Here is an 18,556-nt window from a genome sequence, read left to right as displayed (position 1 = left end):
AGCCACACTGAGAGATCCCTACATGTGAAGAAATCTTTGATGGGCAGTGGCTCAAACAGAGAAAGTGAGCCATCTAAGTGAAAAGAGCTCGTTAGATGGCTGACTGGTGATGCTGATAATATGCTGGACAAGTGTGTGTATGTGTGTTCGGGCTTTAGTGTGGGGAGAGGATGACTCTCTTGGCATTGGCCAATTGGATCATCATTCTGAACACTGTTTAATGCTCTTACTGACACACACAAACATCATGTTGTAGCTGAGCACACATTCAGGGCACATACAGACTGTTCTAGGTCACTTGTTTGTGAGTTTGGGTGTCACCAAGGAAGAGTCCAGCTGGTGTGGCAGCAGGACATTGACAGCTGAACAATCCTAATGTTTGCCTCCCTACTGTATGGCTTAACACACACACCCTCCAAAAGTTCTTCAAAGTTGTGAGGACCAACCTTGCATTGCAATAGAAATAGAGATTTTAGTCCTCACTAAAGCATACACAAGACACACGCACACATGCGCACACACACACACACACACACACACACACACACACACACACACACACACACACACACACACTTTCTTTGTGTATGTACAGAGTGTTGGCTTATAAAACTGTTTATTCCATCTCCTTTCACTCCCTTTCATCTATGGTCTTTAATCGTGCCCCAATTTCTATGTTTTCTTTGAATTTTTTTTGTTTTAGTTCTTTTTTTTTTTAAATCTGAAAGATTTGGCTTACTCTCACAGTTACAATAATCTTTTTTTCCCTTCTACTTCATACAAGTCTAGCAGTTGGCAAAATCATTCATGGACAGACTCTTCGCAGTCACATGAATGCCAACTCCATGTGACTGCAAAGATAGTTGAGAACCCTTTGGTGTGCAGAGTATGTAACTATATGAAATTATATTAAACCATTTGATGTAAGAACTCCCATTTACTGCACTGAATGTTCAACAGAAATCCAAGGCTTCTGGTTGGAATGACACAGAATACCACATTTGAAGGTGTGTGTACCTGTTGTTGTAATCTTCTTAGCTGTTGCTGCAATCCTTGGTTTTCCTTCTCTTTTTCCACCCTCAAACAGGCCAGTTGCTCCTTCTCTTGGCTCAAATCCTGCAGCTTATGCTCATAGTCTCCCTCTAGTTTCTTCAGCTCCACCTGCAGCTCGTGACGCGCTGTCAACTCTGAATCCAGCTGCCACACAAAAGTCATTTGATGCATTTGTTAGACTCCATTATACTTTTATCAGTGTGAAAACGATGCATTCACACTGACTTGACACAAAGAAAAGTTTCCTGACACACAAGACTGTATATCCCGATTTGTAGAATAATGGCAAAACGACAATATTACTATTGCAAATAGATGTTTAGACAAATATTCTAATGAGACCAATATTATAGGTTGACTGGTAGCCATAAACTAATGACAAATTAAATTTTATTATAGTAGCATTTGTGATTAAACAGCACTTGGCTTTGATTTGTTTCACATGGCAAATCACACAGAATATTATTGATTCACATTGAACTAATCTGCCCTTATCTTTGAAAAACAAACTAAACGATTACCTCTAAAAGTTCTTATCTTTCATTGGATTCATCTTCTACTTTGAGTATATGAAAGTACGAATCCACATAGAAACTTATAGCGTTTTTAATTTTAGAAACAGCAATTTTCTCACACCTGCTGTCAGTGACTTGACAGCACCACACAATTACCTCATCATACAAAATGAGCACATGGTGTCTGAGTGGTCAACTAAAATCAATCCCAGTAGAGGTGTATATGCTGTTGTGAGTGCTAGACTGCCATGGCCACATACATAACTGTGCTTTTCACGTGAATGAGCAGTGGCCAGTGTCAGCTCCCTCTCTGCAATTATCCTGTCACTGGGACAAAAGCATCACGGCCCTCGTACACTGCAATCAAGGTATTTACCCACTTGTGTAAATACAAGCGGTGTGTGCTTTTTGTTGCCGACAGTATTTGTATCCTGAGTGGATATCAGACCTGCATAGAACCACGTACAAAGTAAAGCATTTTGCTTTTACACGTCTAGTCACAACTGTCAAACATGCAGTCACAACCTCACACCTTGACTGTTTTCTTTTTCAGCCTCTTTCAGCATCAGTGTCATGTAGCATCGATCTGTTTCAGCCAAGTGGTTTAACAGCAGCACAGCTAATCTTTTGAAGAGTGATTTAAATTAGACTTAAGGACTGCAAGGTGCTCATTCAATGTCACCAGTATTGCATCCTTTGGTTGCCTCATTATTCAACTAAACCCATGTCACAAAGAGTCCCGCATGACTTCAATTATCATACTCTCACACTCATACAGTTTCCATACTCTTCCAATCACAAGTGAAAATGTTGACATGGCATTGTGTGCTTTGTGAATGAGGATGTTTTTCACCTTCTTTCCCAGCTCGTTTGCTTTGGCCTCGCTAGCTTCAACCTTGGTCTGATCCACCATGTTGTCTGTGGGTAAACAAAGAGGATTGTTGAGTGGTGATGAGTAAAGAATGCAACCAAAAGACCTGCTTAAATCTAGCCTACAGTGTGACTCTTCAGTCTGACACAGGGTGTATCCACGCACATATTCATAACAGTCAAGGAGTATCTCATTATCAACTGTCCTGAAAGTGAGAGGACACATGCTGAGCATCAGAGGAAGGACTCTGGGTCAAGAGATCAAGGACTGAGAAATCTAAACATGACGCTTGAAACCGAGATGGACAACGTATCTTACACCTCTTTCACACTATAAGCGTTTTGCTGTGGGCATTTTTACACCGCCAGCAGTCGCATGTCCAACCTCCCGCTGTTTTTTTTCCTCTCACTCTCATATGTCATCACCTTGACAATGTCAACATTAGGCGTTTAAGTGCTACAGATAGTGGAAGCTAAACAATGGACAGCAGGGAAGTCACCTGAGTCGATGGTCGGTGTTGTTGTTTCGTACTTTGCAGTTTTGGTCCTTTTGCACAGTTTACAAGCTCAGCGCTTATTGAACAATGTCCGAAAGCAAATGCAGTGCAGGAGGACGGAATTGGCTAATCTGGAATGGGGTCTTAGAAGCAACAAACAGCCCTTATTGCCTCTAGGGTGGTTTTTATGGGCAACGCTGCCCCGACTGTTTGTTGTATGTGGATACGAGATTAAGGTCACAGTTTTTGGTCAACAATTGCATTTTAAATTCCTGCTGGGATATCAGCAGTGTGTTCATTCTAACAGCTCAGACTAGAGATAAACTGGGACTTTATTGTCATTATTAGGCAACACTGTCATTGTGTAGCATTTGTAGTCAGTGGTGTGCAGTAGGAATTTTCAATGTATAAATTGAGCCATTGCTCATCTGGCACGGCCAGTGGGGCTTGACAACTCAGAGGAGGGTGCAGAGGGCATCAGAGGAACAGCTAGCCATAAGGTTTGCCAGTGGCCATTAATTTGCAAAGTTCATAATAAGGCCACTCGGTGTATCCAAAGCCACTCCTGCTCATCCTGTCATTGATCAGAAGTTTTTTTTCAAACCCTTCAGATGTTAAGCACCTGTTTCAGTGTCTGGTCAAGAACCGTCCCCTTTCAACAGGCCATAAGTAAAAATAATATGACCATAAGTAGCTGTGTCCTGCACAATCCCGAAAGCCTGCCACAAATCTCTTCTTCTGGATCGGGGCTGAGCAGCTCATGGATCTTGTGGTCTAGCCAGTGCACTGCCATGAGCAATAAATAAAATAAAAATACATAAAAAAGCTTCCACAATGACTGCCTGTTGATGAGCTGCCCAGTGACAAAATCAGAATGAGACCTGCGGATACATCAATATCATTGGGTAATTAAGCTGAATGCCGTTTATGTTGCAGGCGAGGTGAGCCAAAGACCTATGCAGGGTCATTTAACCTGGGACCAAATGCCATGACAACCGTTTTAGATTGCCAAAAAGATCTGCATCGACCCAGGATGTTCTTGCAAGGGGTTTGAGGAGAAATAGGCTTGAAACAAGTAAAGAGTAAAAAGAAAATTCAGCAAACCTTTTTGCTGCACTGAAAATATATTAGTGGGTGAATATAAAGTAGAATTCCCAAAAGCTAGATAAACTATTAAGTTGGGGGGGACATGATGTAAAAGAGAAGGTTCACATTCAAGACACTCACAAATAATAAAACAACTCAAATACAATTTAACGTGCATTTGTATTGGAAGGTGGTGTGTGTGTGTGTGTGTGTGGGGGGGGGGGGGGGGTTACTCTGACACAGTGGTTAGGGTAAATGGGACAAACTTCGAATAGAGGGCACTAAGTGAGCCAGAATGTGTGTGGGGGGGAACTGTGCTGAATTTCAAGAGTTCAAAGAAAAACACTAAATAATGCATGCAGGGCAGAATTGGGCTGCTTTCCACCGATAATAAGTCTGGCAGCCTTAAAAGAGGGCAGCAGGCATGCATGTATGTGTGTGTTTGCATGTGTGTGTGTGTGTGTGTGTGTGTGTGCGTGTGAACGTGTACACATTTAGAAGCAGTGAAATTAAAGGCTCTGGCAGTGAGCAAATGAGACCATAAAGGAGTATCAAACTCTTGAGACATGGCCTGTACTCCTCTCTGCTCTGGTTTAGTTTGCCATAAGCAGACTATCATTTTAAGAATATCTGACCAATAGTGTATTATGATAAGGTAAAAAATAAAGAAATAATTGCCTTTTATGCATTGGTGTTCTCACAAAGCCCAAAAATGAAGATTTTTAAAAAAAATCATATTATTCCATGCTGTTATTTTGGCCTCAAATATATGCAGATTGTACCACACTAAAATCATACAGTTTTACCCTGATTTTAGTTTCACTTAAAGCCTATAAAAATAGCTGTATTTAATAGCAAGTAAGGACGAACTCCTAATGAAAAAAAACACTAAGATTACAATCAGAATTCATGTGACCACCAAAATATTACTTTAAATATTTGATCCAAACTTAAAATTTTCCAGTATACTTCAATTTGCAATAACTATTAAAAATGTAATATTTAATATATATTTAATATTTAAGTACCACTGAAATTTGTGGTTCTAAAATCAGCAAGGGGCTTTTTATTTTCAATGTTTTGGTTATTCTGATGCATTACTATAAATCTTCTACGAATTGAATTCCTACTTTTATGGATGAATTCGTCAGGGACAGGATGGGTTCGTTGGGCCCATCCTGGCATAAAAAAAAAAAAAAAAAACCAACAACCTGTCTGACACCAAGAGGCGTTCAGATGCCAATCCTGCTTGCCTCACTGCTGAACAGGACAATAGGAAGAAAAAAAAGAATTCCTACTTTTCTCTCTGGCGCCACCTAACGGTTAGTGACAGCCTCCATACAATTTTCAACCAGGTGCAGTTTAGGAACAAGGCGAAGTGATCTGATTTCTTTAAATGGTAATTGTGCACATTTCCATTAACAGCATCGCTTAAACATTCATTAGACAGTAAAAACAGAACTCTGATTTATAGGTTTCACTCAGAATTTTAAAACCCAAATGTCTGTGCACTGATCTCGCACTTTGTGTGCCGTTAACAACTTTGACATGATGTGGGTGAATATATCATCAAACTGAATGTTTGTGTGATTTCTGGTCTGTCAGCTCACCGATCAAGGCTTCAATGTTGAGGCTGAGATTTCGACACTTAAAATCAGGGTCTGCTCCGTTCTTGTGAAGCACAATCTGAGCGATGCACTCATCTATCAGCTTATAGTACTGAGGCCTAAAGAAGGAGGGAGGGGCACATTTAAAAAACAAAATTAGAAAACAATGGACACCAAAGAGAAGTATGGAGAAAAAAAACATGTATATTATATTTATCTAATACTTCAGTCCTACAAATATACCTATACTGTATTCATATACATGGCAGAGAGAATGACTGGTGAGGAGTTTATTTGTTCAGTCAAATATTTGAACATGTGTACTGTGTCACTGTCTAGAACTGAGATTGGCTGTTTGTTAGAGCATGACAGGGTGAAGGTGTTGTCACAAAGATTGAGTGTGTGCAACTGTGCTAGTATGAGACTCTTGATGTGTGTCCAAAGTCCCATGTCTGATCAGCTTCACACACATTCTCTATTTTGGAGGCCTGAGTCCCTGACCCCATTAGATGGTGCGAGAATCTTGGTCTCAGTATCTGTTCTGTCTATATCACAACCCTATTCATCAGTATTAGTCACCCTGCCTTTATTCCACACGTATTCTACTCTGTCATTATAATTCAACATTTTTCCATGAGCTCAGATTTAACCATGGAGCGAGAGAGACATCTAGTGCCACTACGGAAAAATGGATAAATGGGCCTACACAACCAAAGATGTCGCTCCAAAGCGGATGCTGCAATTTTTTTTTTTTTAAAAAGGGAAAGAAATATTTTCTCAAAAACAAAATGTTGACAACAACTGCTTACAGAGTTGTTTGTGGGGTGCTTTTAACATATACGAACAAGGACTGGCCAGGAAAGTAACATCCTTTAAAGATTCAGTGGTTTAATAACAGACTGAGCGTGATTTGCAAAAACAGGTGGATGGGAAAAGGGATTAGGCTGGAAAACAATGGCATTCTTTGTTTATTTATAGATGCACTTTTTGGCAAAGAATAGAATGATATATATTCCTTTTTATTGAGTGTCTAGTCATTTTATTGTGTCTTGTCATTCAGTTAAACTCCTAATATATTCTAATGTCTGTCTGTCTGTTTTTGGATTGCAAGTATACATAGACTACAGGGTTTCACCAGATTATCTAATATCATATTGGCTGGGTTTTGAAATCATTCAAGGCATGAGTGGACTTTGATGTACTCTATTTGCTTTCTGACATTATATACACCATCACATCATAACAAGTCACAACTGTTAGTCACAAGATCAACAGCCAAATAGCACAATTTGTGCGTGCGTACGTACATGCATACATAGTATATCTGCTTGAGTGTGAAAGTCCATACACGTTACCAACGTGCAAAGGCTGCTACTCACAGTACTTTTGATGTGAAAGCTATTGTTGTGCAATCACAAGTAATCAACAAAAACAGCACAATATCAAAAATACCAAATCAACTCTGAGAGGAGGTAGAGTGTATATCTCCACACAAGTGAGTTGATACACTTACCTGGCCAAATAATCATTTCGGATCAACAAGAGGTGCTGCATTAAGGACAGAAAATGGTTCTCAGCCTTGGAGTCCTTCACCGTATTGACTAGAATTTCAAACACTTCCCTCACATCACTGAAGCAATAATTAAGGCAAAATTAACAGAAAAATATCAAATCCTGTATAAAGAACATTTTCTATTTACAGAATTATTGTCCATTCATTGTTTGACCAACTGTATTACATTTGGAGACCTTTGCCTTTAGCAGTCCCCATTTTACAGATACAGTCGTGCAGATGGGACGTTTAGACCAATTTGTGGTCTGTGGGCGCCATCTTCTGCTAGATATCAGAACTGCACTTTAAAGGTTGCAATAACAGCCATAACAATTGCTCATATTCCACTCTGAGCCTTAATATAGCCTTATATCGTTTTATATGACATACCTATATGCTACTTAGTGCCAATTATATACATTCTTTCTTCAACTTTCATAAACTAATGAAGGTTGAAATTGTATTTAATCCCAAAAAAACATCAGGCAAAGTCAAAAGTAATCTCCTCAGTTAAGGATATTCCATTTCAATGCGGACGTCTTCCAGACGTGCTTTAAGGTCGTAAGAGTCATCTTCAGCTTGCTCCTCAAACACTGTGAGTTGCACCCTCAGTTCTTCATTTTCTATGCTCTTTACCTCCTACAGAGACAGCATGAGAAACGGAACGGAAACACTGATCTTGTTAAGCCAAAAGTTCGATTGCAACATTTGAAAAATCTACCAATTTAAAGAAGGTAATGTATGTACCCCCAGCAGTTTTCTGAGTCCCAATCTTTGCAGTTCAGAGCGAATATGGATTCTGAAGTCTAACTCTTCTCCCCGGCTGATCAGAGCATTGATCAGTTGCATGCAGCCACCCTGACGAAATGAATATGGCAAAAAAGTGAATTCAATTCAAACAACAGGTTCACCTGTCATGTGCATTAAATAGTTTAGGATTTTTTGTTTACAACACCTTTAGAGCAATGTTATGATTGCTCATGCCCGTAATGAGAGGCTGAAACCTCTCGATGTCTTGCTTCTCTGCCTCTTCTGTTATGGCTTCCAAAACTCGTTCATGACTACAAAACAACAAAACATTAAAAATAAAAACAGTTGCACACATAACAAAAAAACTCTAGCAGAAAATCCTAGTCCCTGTATTTAACTCATGCTTACAGGTTTTCAGGTTGTTCCAGAATACAGATGGCTGAGAGCAGCCGTACAGCATCCACCATCATATGAGGGACTTTTGGATTTATGGCCCTAACTAGCAAAGGGATTCCCTCAGCTGACTCCAGCATGGATTTCAGCCCATACTAACAGAGAGAAAACAAAGAAACCTCATTATACAACTGACCATTTACATAGAAGTTATTTTTAGACACATTATCGGGACAAATTATCACTTTAAAAAAGATATTGAAAAGAAAATAAGTTTTAGGTATTTGTATAGCTGTTGGCATCATTGATAATTATCAGAAAACATGTTATTGTGTCTTGGTTTACTTACTTTGTTGTTCATAAAGGCTTTCAGGCAACGAATGATCTCGTGTTGGCATTTCACTCCCAACATTCTAGATCTTGTAGGAGAAACAAAGGAAATAAGTTACAAACGCTGCTTTGGATGACTTCTTATGTGAGTTAAGGTTCTTACGAGTACTCGTCCTTGTCCTCCTGTAGTCTTTTTAGTAGAGTCAGCAGCAGGGCCAGACCATCATCCCCAAAGTTCTGCACCCAGCTGAAGGGAGAAAAGCGTTATTTTAAGTATCAGGACATGTGTTGTTGAAATACACACACACACAGACACACACACACAGACACACACACACACACACACACACACACACACAGTTGCATGTCGGTTACCTGACAGGATTATTATTGAGTGAGACTCGGAGTGATTCCAAACAGCTCAGTAGCTGCGAGTCTCTGTAGTCTGACTTCAACTCCTGGATGTACATGACAGCTGATTTGGTGCTTTCTTTCTGATTTTGTCCCTAACAAACAACACAGACACAACACATGAACGTCCATCTACACAGTTTTTACACAACTGAAGCTGTTTTGTTTACGCAGAAGCAGGGGTCCAAGGGCAACAGTAAAGATTCTGATTAGCAGTCATGCCTACTTTTGGTACAAATTTGGCTTAATAGGTTTACTTCACAGGAAAATTCACTTTGTTGTCATACTTTATTACACATGCACTATCAAAAGTAGGTAATTACATCATTGTGCTTGTGATATTTCATTAATGAATATTTAACATGGTTCATTAGTAGTAGAGCAACACAACCACATGGGTAAAGACAATAACCGAGGGTGGAAAATGTGGATTTTTGATTTTTGTACTAACAGTTTTAGAAGTGTGGAGGTACTGGGAGACCATCTCTCTTTTGATCATAATGTCTTTTTCCCTCAGAGGCTGCTGCTTCTCCTCATTCAGGTTCATATCCACCTAGAGAGAGGAAAAAGACAGAAATAAGCAAAAAAAAAGTTACCGGTAGCTGGAAAGACTATCACTGTTTTGAGAGAAGACGAGTGCATGGCTGTATGATGATTCTGTATGATGCTGCTGCTGGAGGGGAACAATTGTAATCTTTGTTCCATTTATTGAGAAAAGTGAGAATCAAATCAGCCCGAATGACTCCCAAGCATTACTTTTCTGGCTCATTTTGCATTCATCACTCCAATTTTCAATGTTTATCATTGTTTATGCTCTGTCAACATGTAATGTGAACAAGTTACCAAAAAACAAATCAGCTTGTGTGTGCATGTGTATTACAGAATAAGAAATAATGAAGACACAAAAGTCTTTCGTAAAGGTCCCACACAGCTCAAATTATTAGTTGATGAATGATGTGTGCATCACAGGTCAGTAACACATGACTTTATTATAAAAACATGATAAATACACAGAGTAAGCTTTCACTCACCAGCATCTTTTCAAAGAGTTCCAAGATGTATTCATCAGAATGATCCTGTAACATGCTACTCTGGGAATTCATCTCATAGTTGGAAGCTGACGAATGTCGCTGACTTGATAATTGACCCGTTTTTTCCTTTTTCATCCTCATGCTGGTGAAACGCTCCAACTGGGTTTGCAAACAATGACACACACGTGAGGTTCTAAAGGTAAATACCCAAAACACTGCCAAACCACACAACAGGTTAGTAATCCCTCATCAACAGACACATCAAACAAGTGCAATTTTTAAAGAAAAAGTTACTAAAATGATTTGGACTTTGGGGCATTATTGATTTTGTATAACATATAAAGAATGTATGTTGATGTGGGATTCAACAAACAAGACATCCAAGGCTTGAAAACAAATAAACAGTTGAGATGTAGTTATAGAAGACGGGCATAGAAAATGACGTGTTTTCATTTATCATGTAATGTGCTGTAGAATGCAAGAACTTTGTGAGCCCTGAGCCAGAGAACATAACCCCTCATTATGATGTTACGTCAATTTCTATTACACACACGCAGACGTATCGGCCAAATGTTGCGAGACCGATACGTGTGATGCACAACATGATGCTTAATGGATGACACACTGGTTAGCTCATGCTGATGGTTTGAAGAATCAAGTACAAAGGTTAGACTGGTGAGTAATAGACCTACCTCATCAGGAATCAGGCGTTTGAGTTTCTGTAAAGGATGAATGAGTGAAAGGGAGTAAGAACACCACGGAAGGAGAAAAATTAAACATAAAAAAGTAAAAGGAAAAGGGGAAGCAGATGGAGAGAAAGAAGTATATAAATTAGACAGGAACACCCAAAGCCATCTACAGCATTCATGTTTGAGTCACAGCAGGACAGGAGGGACACATTCTGTATGAAATAAAGAAACAAATTAATCACATATTCAAAACACCTATTCAAAGGTATAAAACACAGTTAAGAAAGTTACTGAAAGGTAGTAATTAGATGTAACTTTTAACAAAAGGAAAATAAATCAATTCATATTGTGGCCACTAGGGGCCAGGCCAGGATCATCCAAAGCAATATTAAAATTGATGTAAAAAACACCCTTCACAAAGAAAGCAGCTCCAACAAGTGGAAAATATACACAACAAGAGACAGTTTGGCAGTTCAGTGACAAGTTGAAGCTTCTACTTTTCTTCACAATGGCTGTGACACTGAGTACAAGTCTAATTAGAAGTATCTATAAAAACTGCATTTCCTTACTAATGAATATCAACATGGATGCTGAGCGAATGCTATCATGTGTGTGTTCCTCAAATTTAAATATGACAAGTATTCAAATTTTAATCCCAAATCCTCTTTGTATTTATCTAGAAGAAAGGTAAATATGCTCTTCCAAACACATTTAACTAAAACATTTTGAATGTCCAAAATCCGCTGTAATGTAACAGTGCTGTTTTCTCTTTTGGGGAGACTACTGAATAGATGGGAACCCAATTTTGTTGATTCAAATGGCTTTACTCCAAAATAAAATGTGAAAAGAAGTTTTTTATCTAAAAGCAATAATTGAAAAGCAGCAAATTTATTGTATCCTTCGAAAGCTGCTGAATTCATAATAATCAGCCAGTCAGTCTGATATGGCCTTGGCGTGCTACAGCAATTGGGTTCTACATAATTATAGAAAAAGTCTATTTTTCAAATACCAACAAAGACCTTGAACAGATATGTTGAAAAATCTGAAAGTCTGCTCTTGAAGGATTACCCATAGTGATCAACTTGAACTCCTAATGGTCATTCCACATTTGTCCAGTTGGCGGCGAGTGGAAAGGGCCCCTCTTTTATGTCAGTACTTCTTTAAAGAGCCTTTGACTTCCATCACCACAACACACAACTCTGAAAATGTCACAGGCCTGAGCGAGAAAAAGTTCTAAAGCTTTTGAATTGTTGCAGATAAATGAGGTAGAAAAAAAGAGGGACTTGTGCAGCTGAGGGTGAAGAACAGTGTCAGGGGTCAAACACAAGCAATGTTGATATTAATGGTTCCAACTAGAGAGCCTTGAAGTAAATATCCAGCCAGAGTGGAGAGAGGATTACAAATATTCAATTTGTGACCTTTCATCTGTGCTTGTTTCATGAAATATGGCCCCGCTAACACTACTGTGCACAGAATGGCTGTGAAACTGGTCTAAATATAGGTCACATGACTTAGCCTTATACCACATACTGATTGATTCCTTTATAACCCTCCAAGTTTTGGAAACGCAGATTAGATTTGAAATGAAAGAGGATAAATCATGTTTCTTTTTCTTAACTTGAAAGTCTGCATCTATTTATTCTTAAATACCGTTAAGGGTTCAGTCTTGCCATTTTCGTATCACCTATGTATTTTTTTTAATGAATAAAAATCTCTACTAAACATTCCGGGAAATCATATTTAGAATAGAGTAAAACAAATGTCTCTCCTAGGAAAAATAATAATCCTCGCACTATTTTTCATTTATTGTTGTCTACTGTTGGTAGCTTTTTGTCAAGTTTTTAAATCTGCATATACAAATAATTGACACAGTAAATAGTTTCATTATGGATCAACTGGTTGGTCCTGTTATTTACCAGTCTTTAACCTGGCATCTTTCTAACTGCTGAGTCTTCAGGAAAATATAAATGGCTGCTTCACAGCATTCACACGTACATTTTCTTAGCCGTTAAACATCACTTCTTTTTTTGTACACACGCTCAGAGATATGTCTCTCTCGTGTTTCTCTAACTTTGTATGCTATGACAGGAAGTTGTGCAAAATTGCATACAGGATGTTTCCTTATTTGAACCCACTATTACTTGCCCTTATCTCTCTTTCCCTCCTTTCCATTTATTGTGTGAGGATTATTCTAGTGCCTATGTTTCCACACAATCACAGAGGCTGATCTCCAATCACAGGCTCCGTGCATGTCTGAACAACCTGGATATTTGGAGAGCCTCGTGCACATGTTTGAACAATGACAGCAGGAGATGATCCTAAGTCATGATGCTTGTTTTGAACTTGCTATTGTATCATCACACTGAGGCAGAAGGTGATTCCCTCCACTACTAAAGGTCTGTCTGAAGATGTGCCTGAGGTCTAACCACCAACATCTACAGAAAAGTTCATGTCACGTTTAAATTGTTTCTCTGTAAAAATGCATTTATCCGACGTGAATGAAGTACAGTATTGAAATTTATGCCAAAAGAAAAACCACTTTCTCCTAATCTTGCAATCCTCAAATTAATCACGCTACAAAGAGCACCAACATGGTTAATTGGTGCTAATGTATGCAATTTTAAATTAGGTACTCAATCCACATCTTTAAAAAATGCCTGGCTTATGCAATATTTAACATTAATACAAAGCATTCAGCAAATGTACACGACTGAAGGAAAACGATTTATTGTGATTTAATTCCTGCAGCCTTCAAACCACATGTCAGCATGTTATTCCAACAAAATAAATCTAAATCAAATTTGTCATACAAACCCAGATAATGCACTTAGATTAATTACTACAGCATGACCTAAACTAGTGAAAGTGGTGTGTTCCACAAACTTAATCTCATTTTCCTGGAGATGGAAAGCTCTGATTTTACAGTACATAAGCTGATCTGAGTAAGTTCTACCATTTCTTACTTACTCTAAGTTAAGCACTTACACCACCATGATACTTCCATTCACCATGGCAACAGCATCGGTAAAAAAGGTCCACCAACTATCCCCTTTAGGGATATAACGCAAGCCTGAACAAATAACTGTAAAAATGATTTCACCACAAACGGGAAAATCTGTTGGACAACATGACGTTTATTATTAACTCACCTTGGTGAACTAGCGCTGACCCTAAAATTCTTCTCATTCCTTTTCCATTAGGTGCAATTCAAGAGATGGAAATCATTTTAAGATCAAATAAAACCAACATTTTGTTTTGTCTTTCGCTTATCTAATGATCATTGACTTTGACCCCCCGCCCCCCCCTTTTTTTTTAAGGACATTTCTAACCCGAGTCCATTTTAGCATAAGGATGAATTAAGAAACAAAGCAGAATTAGACTCCATGTGTAAATATGGAGCTATAGTGCTGTAATCTAGGGCCTACGGCCTGAATATGAGGGGTTACATGTCTCTTCACTACTCTGCTAATATACGAGTGATGTAAACTGGATAAATGAGGAAATGAAACAGCATTTCAGATGATCACACAAATGAAAACAACACCGATGCACCAGTGAAGAAGGGAAATAGTGAAATAGCTGTGGATTGTCACAATTTAGTTTATTGATTACTTGGCAAATGGTGCTGTGGAAACGTATCGTGATCAGCAACAGAATCGTGAGGCACTCTTGAATGTCCCCTCACGCTTACGAATCAGACAAAGTCCAATTCATGTCTACTTGATGTCTCTAACAACACCCAGTCCCACTCGTGTGTGTAATACTCGATAAAATGGTTGCATGGTGCTCTCAATCATAGTTGACCTCATCTCATATTTCAGTTACAGTTTTTACTTCTCCATTTTAATTTGACTCATCCACTCACCAAGTTCTTTTTCTCGGTGTAACATATTCTCATCTCTCAGATTAGATAAACTCTTTCACTCTGTACCCCTGCTGCCATCAGCCTACCAATAACTGTGTGTCAGGGATGAATAGAAAACACACAAACAAATGAACAGGACTACTAGATCCTCTGTAAATGATGACCTTCGGTGAATGTGTACACGTGAGTCTCTATGCCCACCACATTTCTGGAAATAATTCATTGAACCAATTTTAAATGAAGCCTTTGCCGAGGTGGTTTCCTCAGGAAGTAGACATGGTGCTGCATAAACTCACAAGCAGGCACATGGTCTATGCTTTGAGAGAAGTGTTTGTCTTTGCAATTAATTACCCTATGAATGATAAACATGGCCATAAATTGTTATCCTATAACGTGTGCAAACGTAATGGTTAAGCCTGTGTTTAAAGATGTCACACACACATTGAGAAGAACAAACTTCTGTCTTTAAATCAAGCGGCTGACTCAAGATCCAGCACTGACGCAAGAACAACCTCAAATTTGGATCTAAATAGATTTAAATACAGCAACAAACAATGCACGCCACAAATGCCAGTTGCTATTTGGTGTCTTGCAGACATAGCTCCATGCTCCACTCCATGAACAACAAAGGTAGAACCTATTTTCAACAGAACACCGTACTTACGCTGGTGAAAACGGGTACAAAAGAAGAAATGAATGAAAGTAAATCGCCAAACTAACAACTCCACAAGTTTAACACTACCAGTGCGTTGTATAAAGATACTTGCACGGTGGGAGAAAACTGTAGTGCTCATGATTATCTTGCTATATTGCCTCCAACATGGCAGCTGCACCTAGATTCTCTATTTGAGTCATCTGGGTGTATGTTGGTTGGTATACTTTAAGCCAAATTACATGATGATCAAGGAAAATCAGAATTTGACACAAAAAAACATTATAGTCATTTTTGGCTCTAGTCATGAACTGTATAGACTTATTAATTAATCATAATTAAGAGAGCTGTTATCCATCGACTATAAAACAGACTTATTTAAAAAGCACGTCTCATCGCTACGGTCTGATAAATATAATACTCGTTGTCTCCCAGACAACTGTCTAAGGCAGTGATCCCTGGTTAATCCACGTTTTGCCTGAGTGCTTGATCGAGTCAGCCCGTTTATGTCAACAACATTCAGGGATGCTGATCCTTTCCATCTGCAGTCTGAAAACCTCAGCACAGCATATCTAGATGCACAGTATGTCCTCTAAACATGTCGAATGTTACCATGTCATTGTAGATTACATAACCCTAAGCCGGTCGACAGCAAAGGACTCCTGTTCTACGCAGACAGAATCAGGAAGGTCAGCTGAAGATGGTCCGACACCAATTAGCTGGAAGGATTTCACCACATATAAATCAATTTCCTTTTTAAATGTGTTTATGTGGACCAAGGGCAGCTGCCAGTGGAATGGTCTGATCAAGAACCTTTTCTGTATGGCCGCATCTCAAACCCTAAGATTTAAGATTAGTGTACATCAGCCAAATATCATTATATCGATCGGGTGTTGAATGACAGCTGTCGTCTATTGATAAATGATGTAGAATGTCAGTAAACGATGCTCTGTTTATTTGCAGGCACTCTTTGCTCATGGATCGCATCATCTGCAGGCAAAGTGTTGTTGGGCGTGCTGTTAACCAAACACTTTCTAATTAAATCGAAAGGGACTGGCTGTAAATATGAGTAATGAATGCTGCTCCTCTTCGTGCGTTTGGTTCTACACTCAGGAAGTTGCAGAGCGAACCAGATGACTGTCCTCCGAAGCCTAGAGTAAATGAAGAAACCCATCTGTGTAGGAAAGGCCTCCGTGTGCTGCGTCTTCAGACAGAAGCAGCAACACACAGAACTACTGCACGCGGCTCCATTGTGAGAGACAGAGACAACTAAAGAGTCTTAAATCACAGGTGATTTATTCCTTAGTGTAGAAGTTGGGTTTTGGGGAGGCAGGTGTTCCAGACTATTAGAACATTGGAATTGTATGAAAAATACAAGATGTAAAACAGCCCTATTCCTTTTACTAGTTTTTAATTATATTTTATTTTTCCCTTCTAATCAATTTACCGGTACTATGTATAATTTATGTTCTACTAACAGGATAGTTTTGTTGGACAATGGAAGTACTTTAGGGATTTTGAAGCAGTTTTTCAAAAAGAAGGATATTTTTAGTAGAAAAGTTATTAAAAGTTTGCTTCATGAATTTATATGACTGACGTTGTCCTCAGTCAAAGATAGCATAACGGTGGGCTGAATAACTTTACAACAATTAAATTAATTACATTTAACCCAATGATGTCTTTGTTTCCCTTTGGAATAAATAACAATAAAACATAATGCAATGATCAAAAGAACTCTGCACTGGTAGATAGTGGTTACCGGACAGTTTTTCTTATTTTAAAAATTACAATCAGCTCAGAATTCAGTGGTTCTGGAGCGCATTAACATTGGAATTATATCTTTCCGATTATTTGATTATTCCCGTACCTCAGGAGTAGTGCGCTAGTGTCACATGGGTCAGGTGTCTGTATCTGCTGAATATCATCTCTCTTTTTAGATGAGTTCTCCTTCTTCTTCCAACTATGTTTGTAGGGGTTTTGGTATAGATTTATTAGGTTAATAATGAGTTTACCGGTAGATGTTTGTTGTTGTGAAGACAAGCGAAGCCAGTTAAAAAAAGGAATATAAACATTTAAAGTCTGTTAAAAATCCGAGCTCCATTCACAACAAATTACATCAAATATTTCATCTTTCTTATTCTTTCACGGAAACCAAACCAAGAAACGAGAAGGACTTTTAGGATGGAGATGACACCAGTTCATATACATGACATTTCTATACATTAAACCCCAGGATATAGTTGATCTCACTTAAATCTCATTAAAATGGACATGCTTTAATTCCACAGAAGTCAATGTGTGTGCACTTTTGCGGTTTCTCATGGGTGCCTCAAAACTGTTGAGTAACTGTGTCTCAACAGCTCATTCAAACCAACCACTTTAAACCCCAGCCCTGAGATCCTCTCTGTGGTCTCACAAATGCATGAGCGCAGTGGTAATCATCCTAGAAAGACAACTACGAATGGGCATCTGCACAAAGTGTACTCACGGGCAAAGACACACTTCTCCTCCATTCAGAAGCCTTTAAAAACTTTAAAAAGACATTTTCATTTGAGTGGAAGGCTCATTCTAAATGTGGCGATTTTATGAGGTTGGCAGTTTGCTCACTTTTAATGATTATTGTGCAAAACAAGGGTTTTGATGCTGATTCGATAGATAGATAGCTAGATAGATAGATAGCTAGATAGCTAGATATTTGGACTGACCATTCAGTTATGAGACTCGTACTCTTTCACTCACTATAAAACAGAGTCTAACTCGGGTTCTCTCCAATAACTGCTTCTCGGGGACCAGATGTGTCCCCTGCGTCCATATCTACAGTTACCATTGGTCCGTCTGTGATATCAGTTTCCACCTGTTGCTAGACATGATCAGGGGTTGAATTACACAACAGTTTTACTGACTGATGACAAACGTCACGGCCGATGGCTACCATGCCTCTGCCTCATGATGACGCCACGGTGAGGAACACACGCCTACAAAGCCAGGCTGATATCACGAGGATTAAGTCACACTCCTATTCTAACATGTGTCAATACTGAACCTGATAATGAAATTTTAGGTTTTGTTTTATTAAGTTAATCAATACATGCAAAACCCCGAGCTTAATATTTGAACTAGCGTGTATCTTTAAGAAGATTTCTCAACACTGTAAACTCTCAGGATAGTCTGAATATCCTGTGTTGACTCGGATGTGGACCATCACTCCTTGGTAACACAGGATCCACTAAGGCAGCAAGAGCATGCCTCAGGGTG

At 38.9% G+C, this 18,556-nt stretch overlaps 1 protein-coding gene across 4 annotated transcripts in view; it reads right to left on the bottom strand.

The window, feature by feature from the left end:
- LOC101061199 (protein diaphanous homolog 1) overlaps window positions 1-18,556 on the bottom strand; it is a 68,121-nt gene that overhangs the window by 46,275 nt on the left and 3,290 nt on the right. For 3 of the 4 annotated variants that reach the window (XM_011610573.2, XM_029847015.1, XM_011610572.2), the window contains exons 3-16: window positions 10,788-10,814; window positions 10,096-10,254; window positions 9,516-9,617; window positions 9,029-9,159; window positions 8,817-8,900; window positions 8,673-8,742; window positions 8,339-8,478; window positions 8,136-8,241; window positions 7,928-8,038; window positions 7,701-7,819; window positions 7,142-7,258; window positions 5,632-5,747; window positions 2,422-2,486; window positions 1,018-1,197 (exon numbers count right to left, since the gene is read on the bottom strand). In XM_011610573.2, the coding sequence (XP_011608875.2) occupies window positions 1,018-1,197; window positions 2,422-2,486; window positions 5,632-5,747; window positions 7,142-7,258; window positions 7,701-7,819; window positions 7,928-8,038; window positions 8,136-8,241; window positions 8,339-8,478; window positions 8,673-8,742; window positions 8,817-8,900; window positions 9,029-9,159; window positions 9,516-9,617; window positions 10,096-10,254; window positions 10,788-10,814 (1,527 nt within the window). The remainder of the gene's footprint in view (window positions 1-1,017; window positions 1,198-2,421; window positions 2,487-5,631; window positions 5,748-7,141; window positions 7,259-7,700; window positions 7,820-7,927; window positions 8,039-8,135; window positions 8,242-8,338; window positions 8,479-8,672; window positions 8,743-8,816; window positions 8,901-9,028; window positions 9,160-9,515; window positions 9,618-10,095; window positions 10,255-10,787; window positions 10,815-18,556) is intronic. The other variant, XM_011610574.2, reaches the window with a different exon arrangement.

This window comes from Takifugu rubripes, chromosome 14 (genome assembly GCF_901000725.2).
Source record: "Takifugu rubripes chromosome 14, fTakRub1.2, whole genome shotgun sequence".
In the NCBI taxonomy this organism is placed as follows: Eukaryota; Metazoa; Chordata; class Actinopteri; order Tetraodontiformes; family Tetraodontidae; genus Takifugu; species Takifugu rubripes.
The sequence above is the reverse complement of the archived record's forward strand: the minus strand, read 5'-3'. Positions and strand labels throughout refer to the sequence as shown.